This window comes from Natrix helvetica (assembly GCF_964273705.1).
Source record: "Natrix helvetica genome assembly, chromosome: 3".
Taxonomy (NCBI): domain Eukaryota; kingdom Metazoa; phylum Chordata; class Lepidosauria; order Squamata; family Natricidae; genus Natrix; species Natrix helvetica.
In genome coordinates, this window is record NC_138549.1 from 141205247 (window position 1) to 141218691 (window position 13445).

Consider the following 13445-nt stretch of genomic DNA (forward strand, 5'->3'; position numbering starts at 1 on the left):
CCTTGGGTATTTTTTTTAAACCAATAATTATTGTGCATTATGTTTTTAATTTTTGGGGTACAATATATGACCTAGAGAACTCTGGTTATTGAGCAAGTTATATAGTAAATATCTAGCTTATTTTATGATTATCAATATTACATCTTTGCAAAAGAGGACACATCCAGGCAGGTATGTTTTTTTAATTCAGTATTTATGGTACGAAATCCCAAGTTTTCAGTGTTTGTATTAGTGGGTACAACTCCTTGCTGCTTCAGCTATGATATGAAAGTATAAAACAGTGAGACTATCTAGTATTTGTGGAGAGCTTAAGTTTTTGCCATTCAAACCAGTATTTGCTGCATGAAATAACCCAAAATTTAGAATCATTTTTCAGGTAGGTCAAGACTACTGTAAGTATAAAATACCCAAACTCTGGGCTGTGCTTCTGGTGTGTTGTGGCCAGCAACCTCTTTTATGTTGCTGGCCATTCCCTCTCCATATACACAGAAATCAATAGCAGCAGTTGACTGGAGTCTTTTCAACAGACATTAGCTGACAAGGTTCAGTCCTATTGCTTCTAAAAACTGCATGCCCCACCAGCTGCTGCTCCCCCACTTCCTTCAACTGAATTGCCACTCCGGTTCTAAGCCTTGACATTTCAAGGTAGTTTTAGTTTCAGCAGAATGGAGCAGGATTGTGGTAGAAACTGGATAGAGGTGTGAGGACACCATCATGAATTAACTTTAGTAACAGGATCTACCTTTTTGTGGTTACAGGTGAGAAATGAGTGAGGTGCACTTTTTGGTGGCATATAAAATACCTTTTTCATTTTTTACAAGTTTCTTTAACTTTCAGAAGACCAAGTTACTTAATTTATGCAATAGACAAAACTATAGCTTGCTTGAAGAGTAACAAATAAATCACCATTATAGTCCTTAAGCTATAAACCATGTTTTGCTCAAAAACCAGCAGTAGTTTAGGTGATCGCGTATTATGCTAAAGTGAAAATCAACAGACTACACCACAGTTTAGCTCGGTGCAGTATGTTTAAAAGCAAACAAGGAATGGCTGGCCAACCAGTGCATGAGTGGTACAAATCAGAAAAATTGTTGATCAACTGCCATAGCAATTTCTATTGTCTGGTGCTGGACCTTGGCCTCAATTAGCAGCCACTTGGTTTAAATTCACATCAGAATATTCTGTATGAATCACTGGTCTGTGTTAGGAACAGTGTTAACCCAGATAAAATTTAGTTGATGAAAAAAATCTTAGTGGTTTGGTTTCCACAAAATACTGAAACATGGAAGCACAACACATTATAACTTATCATTGTAAGAACCAAATCACAAATCAAATACCAAACTACCAGAGTATTTATTTCAACTAACTGTGGCACATACAACCTATTTCATACAATAAGTCCATATCAGAAAATATTATCTTATTTCATAAAAGATGAGAACTTTGTTTCCCCCCCCCCTTTAAAGTACATTATTTAATTTGCTATACTACTGCATAGTAATGGTAAATAGGGTGCAGAAAGATATAGCACACAGTCATTTCAGAAAACAAAAGAAAGATTTGAAATCTTTGAATTCATTTTGCAAAGTTTTAAAGTGCGGCAAGCAGAATGAAGTTATATAAATGGAATTGTATAGGAAGAGAAAGCTAAACCAAATCTTGGGTGGGAGTGCTAAACTAGTTTTAGAAAGTGTGTTAATAAGGATACAGTAATTTTAAAACTCCAAAACTGCTGATTTGAGATTATAATTATGACTATTTCACGTTGGCTTAAGCCAGTGCTTCTCAATTATTTTCTGTCATGCCCCCCCTAGGAAGAAGAAAACATTTCGCCCCCCCCCCGCGCGACTGTAAATAGTCTAATTTGTCTATAAAATTGTTATAAGTACACCTCTGCATAACATAGCACACCGGTCTTTCCTCGACTCCCACCGTAGTCACATGCTTTCTTTCCTCTTTCCCTCTTACTTGTCTATCCTTCCTTCCACCCTCCCTTCCTCCTTCCCTTCCTTCCTGCCTCCCTTCCAGTTCCCTCCTTCCTCTTTCCCCCTGCCTGCCTGCCTTCTTTCCTCTTTCCCTATCCTCCTATCCTTCCTTTCTCCCTCCCTCCTTCCCTGCCTCCCTTCCAGTTCCATTCTTCCCTCCTTCCTTCTGCCTCCTTCCTGCCTGCTTGCCTTCTTTCCTCTTTCCCTCTTGCTTGTCTATCCTTCCTTCCACCCTCCCTTCCTCCTTCCCTTCCTTCCTGCCTCCCTTCCAGTTCCCTCCTTCCTCTTTCCCCCTGCCTGCCTGCCTTCTTTCCTCTTTCCCTATCCTCCTATCCTTCCTTTCTCCCTCCCTCCTTCCCTGCCTCCCTTCCAGTTCCATTCTTCCCTCCTTCCTTCTGCCTCCTTCCTGCCTGCTTGCCTTCTTTCCTCTTTCCCTCTTGCTTGTCTATCCTTACTCCCTCCTCCCTTTCTTCCCTCCCTCCCTGCCAGCAGCTCCTCCAGCATCCCAGCTGGAAGCAGCAGCACAACAGTCGCCGTTACCAGGGGCGAAGGGGTGGGGGTGGCAAGATCCGGCGACCGCCGCCCCTTTGTCCCTTCCCCAACAGCGGCTGTTGCGCTTCCGCTTCCAGACGGAATGTTGGCGGTGGAGCTGCTGGCGGGGAGGCGAGCTACCTGCATAAAGACGCCGCCGAGGGCATGGCAGAATATATCCCGGCTTGAAGTGGCAGCGCTGGGGACTGCTCAGAGACTCATCAGAGCCGCGGGCTGGAGCTGTGCAAAAAGTCTGCTTGGGCTTTGGGGGGGGGAGGGAGGGAAGCCTGGGACAGCCATGCTTCCCTCCCTCCCACCCCCGCCCGAGCAGGCTTCTTGCACAGATCCAGCCCGCGGCTCTGATGAGTCTCTGAGCAGTCCCCAGCGCTGCCACTTCAAGCCGGGATATATTATGCCTCGCCCACGCCGCCGCCGTTGCACCCAGATGGAAAGGGAGCCTTCGCGCCCCCCTTTACGGAGCCTCGCGCCCCCCCAGGGGGGCGCGCCCCACTATTTGAGAACCGCTGGCTTAAGCTCTGCAGAGCCAGGAATTAGAAAATAATGCAAAAGGGCCTTATGACCATAATGACATATATACAATACTATACTAAAAACTCAGATATTTTATAAGGTGACCAAGCACTGCATCAAGAGGTATCTTCGTTAGTACCATGATCTGGATTTCAATTACTAAGGAAAAGTGTTGATTCATGAAGATTAAGTTGTCAGAAAGCATAGCTGGGATGGTTTCACACATCACAGATGTGTAATTGCTTTTTGATCTTTTAAGCGGTGGCACAAATTGTATTCCATTTTCTTCTCCAAGAAATAAAAATGGACTCTTTAGGAAGTCAGTAGGAGAGAAGGAAATCCTTTTGGATATATCAGTTTCCTGTTTAGTGCAACCTTTCTTAGTTTGCATATCATTGTTACTTACATAATTTCATTTGTTTGTTCTTTGTGAGGGAACACTGTGCTGACTTTTCCTTTTGTATTGAGCTGGACAGTCTGTCATATAAAATATGTGCCAGAGGAAAAACTTGAATTAATAAGCTTAATGGTATCTATTATAGCCTGTTGGACCATCTCTAGTAATTACCGTGTTTTCACGAAAATAAGACATGCCCTGCTAATAAGCCCAATCGGGCTTTTCAGAGCATGCACCATAATAAGCCCTCCCCCGAAAATAAGCCCGCCCCCAACTATTTAAGTGCATGTGCAACTGGTCCCCGCCGTTACCGGTACAGCTTGCAGGGCAAAAAGAGGGCTCGCCGCAAAAACAGCGGCAGGCGAAGCAAAGTGCTTCCACCCCCCGCCCTTCCCTCCCGCGCAAAAAGAGCCCGCCGCAAAAACAGCAGCAGGCCAGCAATGCGATCACCCCCTACCGCTTGTTCCTTCTCGCGCAAAAAAACATCCCCCTCCCCAATGGTAAAGGCAGCCTCTCTGGTTCCCTTCCCTGTTGTCCCTTAGCGAGGGGTGGCAGGTGGGGAGAAGCGAGGCGTGCCTCTTACCTTTCCACGTCCGTTGCGTTCCTCGCCCTTTCGCCCATTGAATCCCCTGGGCGAAAGGGTGAGGAACGCAATGGACCTGTAAAGGTAAGAGACGTGCCTTGCGGCCCAATACCGCCCACCTGCCCCAAAGGTTTCCTTCCCTGCCGTCCCTTTAGCAAGGGGTGGCAGGTGGGGGGGGAGAAGCGAGGTGCACCTCTTACCTTTCCAGCTCTTACCTTTCACGAGTTCAATTCGTGAGGCTTTTTTACAAGGGGATTCAGTGGGTGAAAGGGTGAGGAACGCAGCGGACCTGGAAAGGTAAGAGGTGCACCTCACGGCCCAACACTGCTCACCTTACCCCAATATTAAAGGCAGCCTGCCTGGTTCCCTTCCCCGCCGTCCCTTTAGTGAGGGGTGGGGGAGGAGAAGCGAGGCGCACCTCTTACCTTTCCAGGTCCGTTGCGTTCCTCATCCTTTCGCCCATTGAATCCCCTTGTAAAAAAAACCTATTGAGTTCAACTCGCGAGGTTTTTTTTACAAGGGTCTTCAATGGGCGAAAGGGCGAGGAACGCAATGGACCTGGAAAGGTAAGAGGCGTGCCTTGCAGCCCAATACCGCCCACCTTGCTCCAATGGTAAAGGCAGCCTGCCTGGTTCCCTTCCCCGCCGTCCCTTTAGCGAGGGGTGGCAGATGGGGGAGGAGAAACGAGACGCGCGTCCTAGTGCTACCAGAGACTGACAGCTCCGCTGTGTTCCTTGTCCTTTCACCCATTGAATCCCCTTGTTAAAAAAACCTCACGAGTTGAACTCATTAGGTTTTTTTTACAAGGGGATTCAATGGGCGAAAGGGCGAAGAACCCAACGGACCTGGAAAGGTAAGAGGTGCACCTCGCTTCTCCCTCCCCACACCTGCCACCCCTCGCTAAAGGGACGACGGGGAAGGGAACCAGGTAGGTTGCCTTTACCATTGGGGCGAGGTGGGCGGTGTTGGACTGCGAGGCGCGCCTCTTACCTTTGCAGCTCCGTCACATTCCTCACCATTGTGTTCAGGGAAACCCCTGGTTAAAAAAAAAACCTTCTCGCGACTTCAAGAAGTTTGATTGAACTCGCGAGAAGGGGTTTTTTTTACCAGCCGCTTCCCTGAGCACAATGGTGAGGAACGCAATGGAGCTGGAAATGTAAAAGGCGTGCCTCGCTTCTCACCTGCTCCAGAAAATAATAAGCCCTCCCCTATAATAAGCCGAAGGCCATATTTCGTGGGGCAAAAGAAAATAAGACCCTGTCTTATTTTCGGGGGGAAATGGTACATGTCCATACTGAACAAAATAACTTTTCCCTGAATTAAAATACCTGCATAATATATATGTATATCTATGTCTATCTCTATATTTATATATGTATGTGTACCATACGTATATATATTCAGTGCTTTGTTTTTAAAAAAAAAAAACCCAAAGCTATTACACAGCAGATTGGACTTCATAATGTATAAGATTTAAAAAATATATGTTTAGTTTCATGCTTCCCTTTTTCAACTATTTTAATGAAATTCTACACTTAGATTTTTTCCATATGCATGTCTTTCTTGATGCTGCTTGAAATTTGGGAATAGTCATCTGTGAGGGTTTATGCACATATCAGTAGAAATGTAATATATGGAAGGTAAGGTATAAGCTCGGTTTACAGAGTATGCTTAAACATACTTTATTGAATAAATCACAAGGGATAGCTGGCAGTGTTTTTAGCTCACTGAATAAACTAGGCCACGGATTCTTTTTTTCATCACTATCACACCGTCTTTTCAGACTGTGACATCTGTTCAAAACTCAGGATTTGTCATATTTGCTGTAATGAGGAAGAATAACTAGGTCAGGCTGAGGCAGGAATTAACATATCATACTAAATTAAAACCAAACAAACTACATTATGGATCAGTGTAATGTGTCAATTAAATTGTGGTTTGTAAACTATAGTTTATAACTTCATATATGTGAACAAAGTCTGCTTGTAGGCCTCGGTCTCAGAGAAGGTTAATGTTTTAAAGCTGAAGAGAGTTTTCTTAGAAAGCTTTTCTGCATGAATCAATATCCATAGTACTTTTAACCATTAAACGAATTAAAAATAATTGAGTGTTTATGTGTGTCCGATACAGGTGGTACTTGTTTAATGACCACTCATTCAGCAACTGTTCAAATATGGTGCTGAACAAATTGTAGTTATGACAGGTCCTTATACTTAATATTGGCTGTGGTTTCCCTCCCACTCGCCTGCCCCTCCCTCCCTCTCTCTCTCTTTCCCTCTCTCTCTCTTTCTCTCTCTCTTTCTACACCCACACACACACCTGTATTTGCATCAATACATCTATTTGTAAATGGATTACATGTCTTCAGTGGATATTTTCATTTGAATAATAAAATGCAGGCATTACTTCTGCTGTAATAAACTTATTGTGTTATATCTCTTTTGCTGATCATAGCATAAACCTTACTATAAGATTTGATTCACTCGAACCAGGTTTTGAATGCAAGTGCTCTTTTAGGATTGATATTCCTGTAATATATTCTCTGCAGATCTCAGTTTCCACAAATATTGTATTTGAATAACTTTTATAAATTTTTCATCAATTATATCCATATTTAGAATTGAAAAATCACAGAACATGTCTGTGATTTCCCCTTCATTTTATAATTTTTTTCTCTCAAGAGTAATAAGGTAATATGTGTGGGCATAAATAATCTAAAAGGGTTTAATGACTGATCGCTTAGCAACCATTCGAAATTACGACAGACCTCCCCAGAGATATTTTAGAACTCATTTTCTAATTTCTGACAGCTGCATGTGCACATGACCCCATGGTCACATACTGCATTTTGAGTGCTTGAAAACTGGCTTGCAGCCATTGCAGCGTCCTATGGTCATGTGATTGCAATTTTTGGTGTGTTGTGCTGGTTTCCAGTGTTTACTTCCAGTTTCTGGCAAAAGCCTATTGGATAAAATGGATTTGGTTAATGACCACAGAGTTAGCTTAATGATTTACACCTAAAAGGATATTCTTTAGTCTCATAAGTTTGCTGCTGCTTCAATAATATAACAAATGGGGAGAATGGACTAAAAAAAATCAACTGAATAGTCAAACAACCACACTATTTTATTAGATTACAGTATTCATTCCAATTTCTTTTTGAGTAATTTTATGGGTTACACCAAACCTGTTTGTTCACAATCGTAGGTAACAACATTAATTCTTTGTTGTTTCATTTCAGGTACAGTCTACTCAGCAGTATAAAGGCATTATGTACTCAGAGTGGAGGTCTCTACACCTTGTAATTCAAAATGATAAAGGTCACACCAGCGTACTTCACAGTTATCCTGAAAATGTGGGAAGGGAGGTGGCAAATGCTGTTGTCCGTCCTCTTGGCCAAATCTTGAGTTTGTCATCAATGGCTGGAAATGAAAGTTTACTAAAAACTGACAAAGAAGTAAGTATCCATCTACCCAATTTTTAATTCCACTTTATGTATGTATGTCAATAAGGTTGTTCATCTAATTTAAAAATAACAGTGCTGAGAAACAGACATTTTTGTCTATTTCTGCACTCTGATAGAATGCATTCCACAATGAATTATAGCAACAGCAAACTATCATTTGAAAATAGATATTGTCCCTAATTTGATGTAGATTTGTAACTAAATTTCTTGTTCTATTCACTTGACAGGATCTGTGCCCAATAACATATTACAAGTAGTCCTCAAATTATGAATATTTGTTCAGCAATCATCTGAAGTTACACTGGTGCCAAACAAATAGTTCTTACTCCCAAGACCCTGAACCTACAGCTGTTGCAATGCTCCCATAATCAAAATTAATCTACATAGCAGTCCATCATCAATAAAGGAGAATATTTGTAGGGTTGAAATGAGGGGTCCTTGGTGCTTGTTTTCTTGAAGACATTTCATTACCCTAACTAGGTAACATCATCACTGCTAGTCACCATCACTTTTTGACTGCAGGGATTCTTTAACTCTGCCCAATGCCCATCTCCCACCATGCCTGCCTTTTTGGCCCCCTGCCCCTCATAGCCCTGTGTTCCACTGTCCTCAGCTGACTTTCACCATGTTTCCTTCCACAAGCATACCTGGCCTGGCCCTTTGTGAGGCAGCTGCTAGCCAAGATTGCATGTGACAGTTTCATCATGAGACCTGAGGAAGAAGGCCTCACATGTCCAGCAGCCGCTTCATGAAGGGCCAGACCAGGCTAGACCTGCCTTGTCAGCAACAGGAGCAAAAAGATAGCAAAGGCCAACTTAGCCAGTGGAGGGCAAGAAGGCAATGGCTGCTGGGTTGGGACTTCATACCGCTCAGGTGGCTGCAGCTTTGTACTGCGCTGCTGGGGCTTCCAGGAATGGCTGCACTTTTGAGCTGCTGTGCTAGGGCTTCCGGGGGATAGCTGGGTCTTTGGGCATGTTGCTGGGCCAGGCTGGAGCATCTGAAGTAACCTTTTTGATAACTGTTATTTCAGTAAAATTACAGAAAAATATCAAGCCTATTCTTGTTACATATACATTAATTTAATATTATATCAGTTCCAGTATTTAAATTGTTTTACTTTCCTTTACTCTGTGGTATGTAGGCATTATGCATACCATGTCTTAAATGTATGCATGCATGCATCCATCCTTTTTTTTTTGTTCACCCTGGTTTCAGTCTCAACAGGATGAAAGAGTTTATCTTCATCTTGCAGCAATCATAATTCCCCCCCCCCCCCACTATCCTGGTACTAAGAAGTCACCTGTATTGCAGATATTTATATTAAGAAAAGTATGTGGGAGGAAAGGTTTGCTTATCGTTGTTTGCTTTGAAAAGCATACAGCTACAAGTATATTTCAGTAACTGAGATAACAACTCCAGAAGGTAGAAAATGTTTATTAAAAAAGTTTGACACTATTATTTGTAGAAAATTGATGATTTAGCTGCTGCTGGCATATGAAAAATGCCAATTTAGCATACCTACAACTTAATAAAATAGGCTGGGAAATAATAATTCTGAACAAGCAAAATACTTTTTACTTTATAAAATAATTATAGAGTGGCTTTAATAAATTGTCACTTATTACTAAAGTGCATCAAGAAAATTCAATGGTTAAATTTACATATTACGCCAAGCCATTTTTAATTCTAACTGTGCTTACTAATCTGGTTCATACCTAAAGCTACAAACCACACTAAAAAAAGTTAAGGTTTTCCTGTCCAGTTGTGTCCAATTCTAGGGCACAGTGCTCATCTTCATTTCTTGGCTGAAGGAGCCAGCGTTGTTCAAAAATATTTTTCATGGTCATGTAGCCAGCATGTCAGAAGACATGTCTAAAGGAAGTACGTTGTGAAATTGATATGTATACTTACACACTATTCACCTAAAGATCCCATTCAGACTACTTGAGAAATGAAACATCCCCAGGGAGCATATATGCCCCCCCCGCCAATTTTCTCAGACTGAAGAAGCTGCTTCGATAAACAGCAAATGTTTCAAATCAACAAAAAAAGAACTCCAGTTTCCATTACTCAACTTCCAGACAACTGTACCTGGACGACTGAGAATCTTCATTAACATCTTGTGTGGTTGTTTCTGTAAAGTTCAGGTTTTGTTTCATCAGTCAAGAGCACTTTCTTCCCACAAAAAAATTGAGGCTCATCAAGGTTTTCTTTTGCTTACTTGAAACAATTGATTTTTTTTAATGAGTTTAGAAAAGATTTCTCTCTGACAATTCTCCCATGTAGTGTGTAAACAATTTTGGAGATCCATGGGTTCTGTTTTGCAGCTGTGTCCTATTTTTCAACTGTCCTAGCAGCTATTTTTCTGGTCTTCCAGGGCTTGCCTTCACTTCAACTATTTCATGTAATTGTGTTTCATGTACAATGTTTCTGAAATTTCTAGCTGGAAACAGTTAGAGGTACTTTTATAGTCTTCCGCTCCTTTTTAACAGTAAATTATCTTCTTTCAAATATTAAGACAGCTGCTTATAAAAGTCCGTGATTGTTGAAAACAATCGTAACTCAAGAGTTAAAATAACAATATTTGTTTAATTCACCTGATTAATTGTAGATATAGTGGATCAATTACCTTTTGGTCCCTATTAACAACTTTACAGTAAAATAGAAATAAATGAACAAAAAAGCACTAAATCGATCAGAAGGACCATTCAAAGGTCTGCACATTACATATTCCTCATTATCTTGAATCTCTGAATATATGGATGTAAATAGTAAGCATACATTCAAATCTGCAAACACGTGTCATGTTTAACTTTGTACCATGTATAGGCATGTTAAGTTCTATTCACTATGGATTCAGTGAATCATACAAACAATATAGTTTGTAGCCCTCTGCTATACATAATATTTCTAGATCCAAGTATTTTGAATATAACTGATAAAGAACTGGCTTTCTTTTTTCAAACTTGATTGCTTATATTTTTGCCACTGCTGGTATTAATACTGCTCTATTTTTATTTCCTTAGGTAAAATGGACAATGGAGGTGGTTTGCTATGGACTGACTCTCCCTTTGGATGGTGAGACAGTGAAATACTGTGTTGATGTATATACAGATTGGATTATGGCTCTGGTTATACCTAAAGATACAATTCCTCCACCTGTTATTAAAGAACCAAATCTTTACGTTCAGAGCATTCTCAAGCATTTACAGAACCTCTTTGTACCTAGGTAAGTAGTGTAGAGCAAATAATGTTATGCCTCTATAATTATTAATCAAGACAAAATAATAGTCCATACTATCAGCCATCATTTATCTTAAAACCATAGCTGATACTTGTTTTAGATTATTCATATTATTAATTGTAGAAAAATCTTGGTAACTTTTGTTTTAGGAAAGTGTTTTAAGTGGTATTTATGTTTTTGAGTCAGTAAAATTTTTATTCTTTAAAATGCCGTTTGTAAATTTTTAAACTCTGCAACAAATTGCCAGCAGTTGAAGTAAAATATTTAAGCTAAAAATATAACGCACCATGTGTTTCAAGTTCTTCCTTAAGCAGGATCTCAGAAAGTGGCATATTTTTAGAAGAACTCGTAGGTATTTTGAATTTAGCAACGTAGCTCAGATTTCACATTATTGTACTTATTGCTAACTTTAGATGCTTTAAAAAATCTTTTTATGACTAACTCCTCTTAATCCTACTGTCAGACCCTTGACAATACTAGGCAACAAGATTCATATGGCGTTTCATTAATTAAGTTTAATGTCAGGAAATGTTAGAATAGAGAATCTTTGGAAATGCAAGAATAGAAATCAATTCAACAGAACTCCCACTCTCATTTAAGAAATAATTTGTTAAATGAATCTGTTTTTCCTCAAATACAAAACTGAAGGACTAGGTACTCTTTTTCCAGTATTGTAATACCAATTTGCTGTTAGTGATGTTTTGAAATACTTGCTCTTGTTTTCGAACTTCAGTCTTTGCAGCTACTTGTTGCAGTTTGTATTGTTAAGGTGTTTTCTTCTTAATAGGCAGGACCAAGGTTCCAGTCAGATTAAATTGTGTTTGCAAGTTTTGAAAGCTGTACAGAAATTGGCTCATGAATCAACCATTATGGCTAGAGAAACGTGGGAAGTTTTATTATTGTTTCTACTGCAGATTAATGATACTCTCCTGGCACCTCCAACAGTACAAGGTTAGACATAGCTTTTCTTATTCATTATTTCCAATAAACTTTTAGCTAGTCTTAAAAACATCCTGTTTTTTCTGTTTTAACATTTTAAAGCATCATAATCCTAAAATGATGCTGATATATTAGACTTGTTCTCTAATATTCGGTAAACTGAAAGTACTTTTTTAATGAATCAACCTTTAGCTCCAGTTCGTTGATACCAATGTAATGTTTTTAAGGACTTGCAATATTTGTGAGCCTCAGATCAAAATCTAATCTATGTTGCAATAGACCCCAAAATTTCTCATACCCACAGTCCTGGAAATAAAACACTGTTTCTTCTATGTGTTATTCCACGAACTTGTCCTAACCTTATTGGAGACAAATAATAACTTTCCAATAAGGCCTATGAATTATATTCACAATATTTTTATATTGTGCATATTTGGCTAATAAAATATTAGCCCAATTATATTTTTGCAAGTCCAATAAATTAAAACAATCATCTACAAATGTTAATCTCAATTTAGCTAATGAAATTCTTGGATGGCTGTTTTCTGAATAACTTGTTTTTATGAAAATATTTATCTGGAATTAACATTAGAATACTTCACAAGACATACTTCAGAAGAGATAATGTATTCATTTAATAGATATTTAATAATATTCTACAAATTTAATATAATTTTAATACATCCAAAGCAACCTGTTCTAAAAGTTTCAGTATTGTTATTTCTATATATTAGAAGAGTTGTTGGAAATAACATTTTCCAGGAATTTAATATATACATGAAGTTTGCTAAATAGTTCTGAATGAAACTGATTATTCTGGTACGTGATCATAAAGCTATATCACTGTTGTGTCTACAAAGCGAACAATATACCTAGATGGATCACAATTATCCTTTAATATAAAAATAAGAAGGAATTCCTTTCAAGGAAGATTTTTGAAATATTTTTTGCTTTGTTAGGTGGTATTGCTGAAAATCTGGCTGAAAAACTGATTGGTGTATTGTTTGAAGTCTGGTTGCTAGCCTGTTCTCGGTGTTTTCCCACACCACCTTATTGGAAAACTGCCAAAGAGATGGTAGCAAATTGGAGACATCATTCTGCAGTGGTAGAGCAGTGGAGTAAAGTCATCTGTGCACTCACTGCTAGGTAGGCTACTTCTTTTTTCATTATTCAATTTGGCATTACTAAATGATGCAGGATATTAATGTTGCAGGAGATCCCCTTGGGCATTGCTCTTTCTATTCAAATTGAAATATTACATTTACTACGTGTAAACTTTTGAATTTGGTCTTAAATTTAATTTCACTGGGTTCTGGGTGGTGACATAGCAGACTGCAGATCAAAGTTCCCATTATCATTTGTTATTTTGAATATATTTTTTCTTTGATATCAAAAATTTACATGTGATGAAGAGTCATGCAAAATAATTATGTAATACATCATTTTCATTGTTGTTGTTCTAAAAGGAAAATCTATTGCTAGGATTCTGAAAGGGATCTAGGTATATTCTTTTGCCTTTGACAACTATTATACCACAAAATCTTTGCAAAAAATCCATGGATGAATCTGAAAGAGTTTTTATACATAAGGAGAGGCTGTATATATTATTGTAAGCTCTTTGTTTTTCATAATCACTACAATACTAAGAGTAACTCTGCATTGTATGATTATTATCATTTGAGCAAGGATATTTCATGCCGCTATATAACCAGTTAATTCCTTGTTTAAATTTATTTTATTTGAAGTACAAATAAACTGTTAACTGT

General features: G+C 39.2%; 1 protein-coding gene across 5 annotated transcripts in view; it reads left to right on the forward strand.

Annotated features, from left to right (window-relative positions):
* RALGAPB (Ral GTPase activating protein non-catalytic subunit beta) overlaps window positions 1–13445 on the forward strand; it is an 81302-nt gene that overhangs the window by 5942 nt on the left and 61915 nt on the right. For all 5 annotated transcript variants that reach the window (XM_081946188.1, XM_081946185.1, XM_081946186.1 and 2 more), the window contains exons 2-5: window positions 7272–7487; window positions 10523–10725; window positions 11528–11691; window positions 12639–12825. In XM_081946188.1, the coding sequence (XP_081802314.1) occupies window positions 7302–7487; window positions 10523–10725; window positions 11528–11691; window positions 12639–12825 (740 nt within the window). In that variant the 5' untranslated portion in view covers window positions 7272–7301. The remainder of the gene's footprint in view (window positions 1–7271; window positions 7488–10522; window positions 10726–11527; window positions 11692–12638; window positions 12826–13445) is intronic.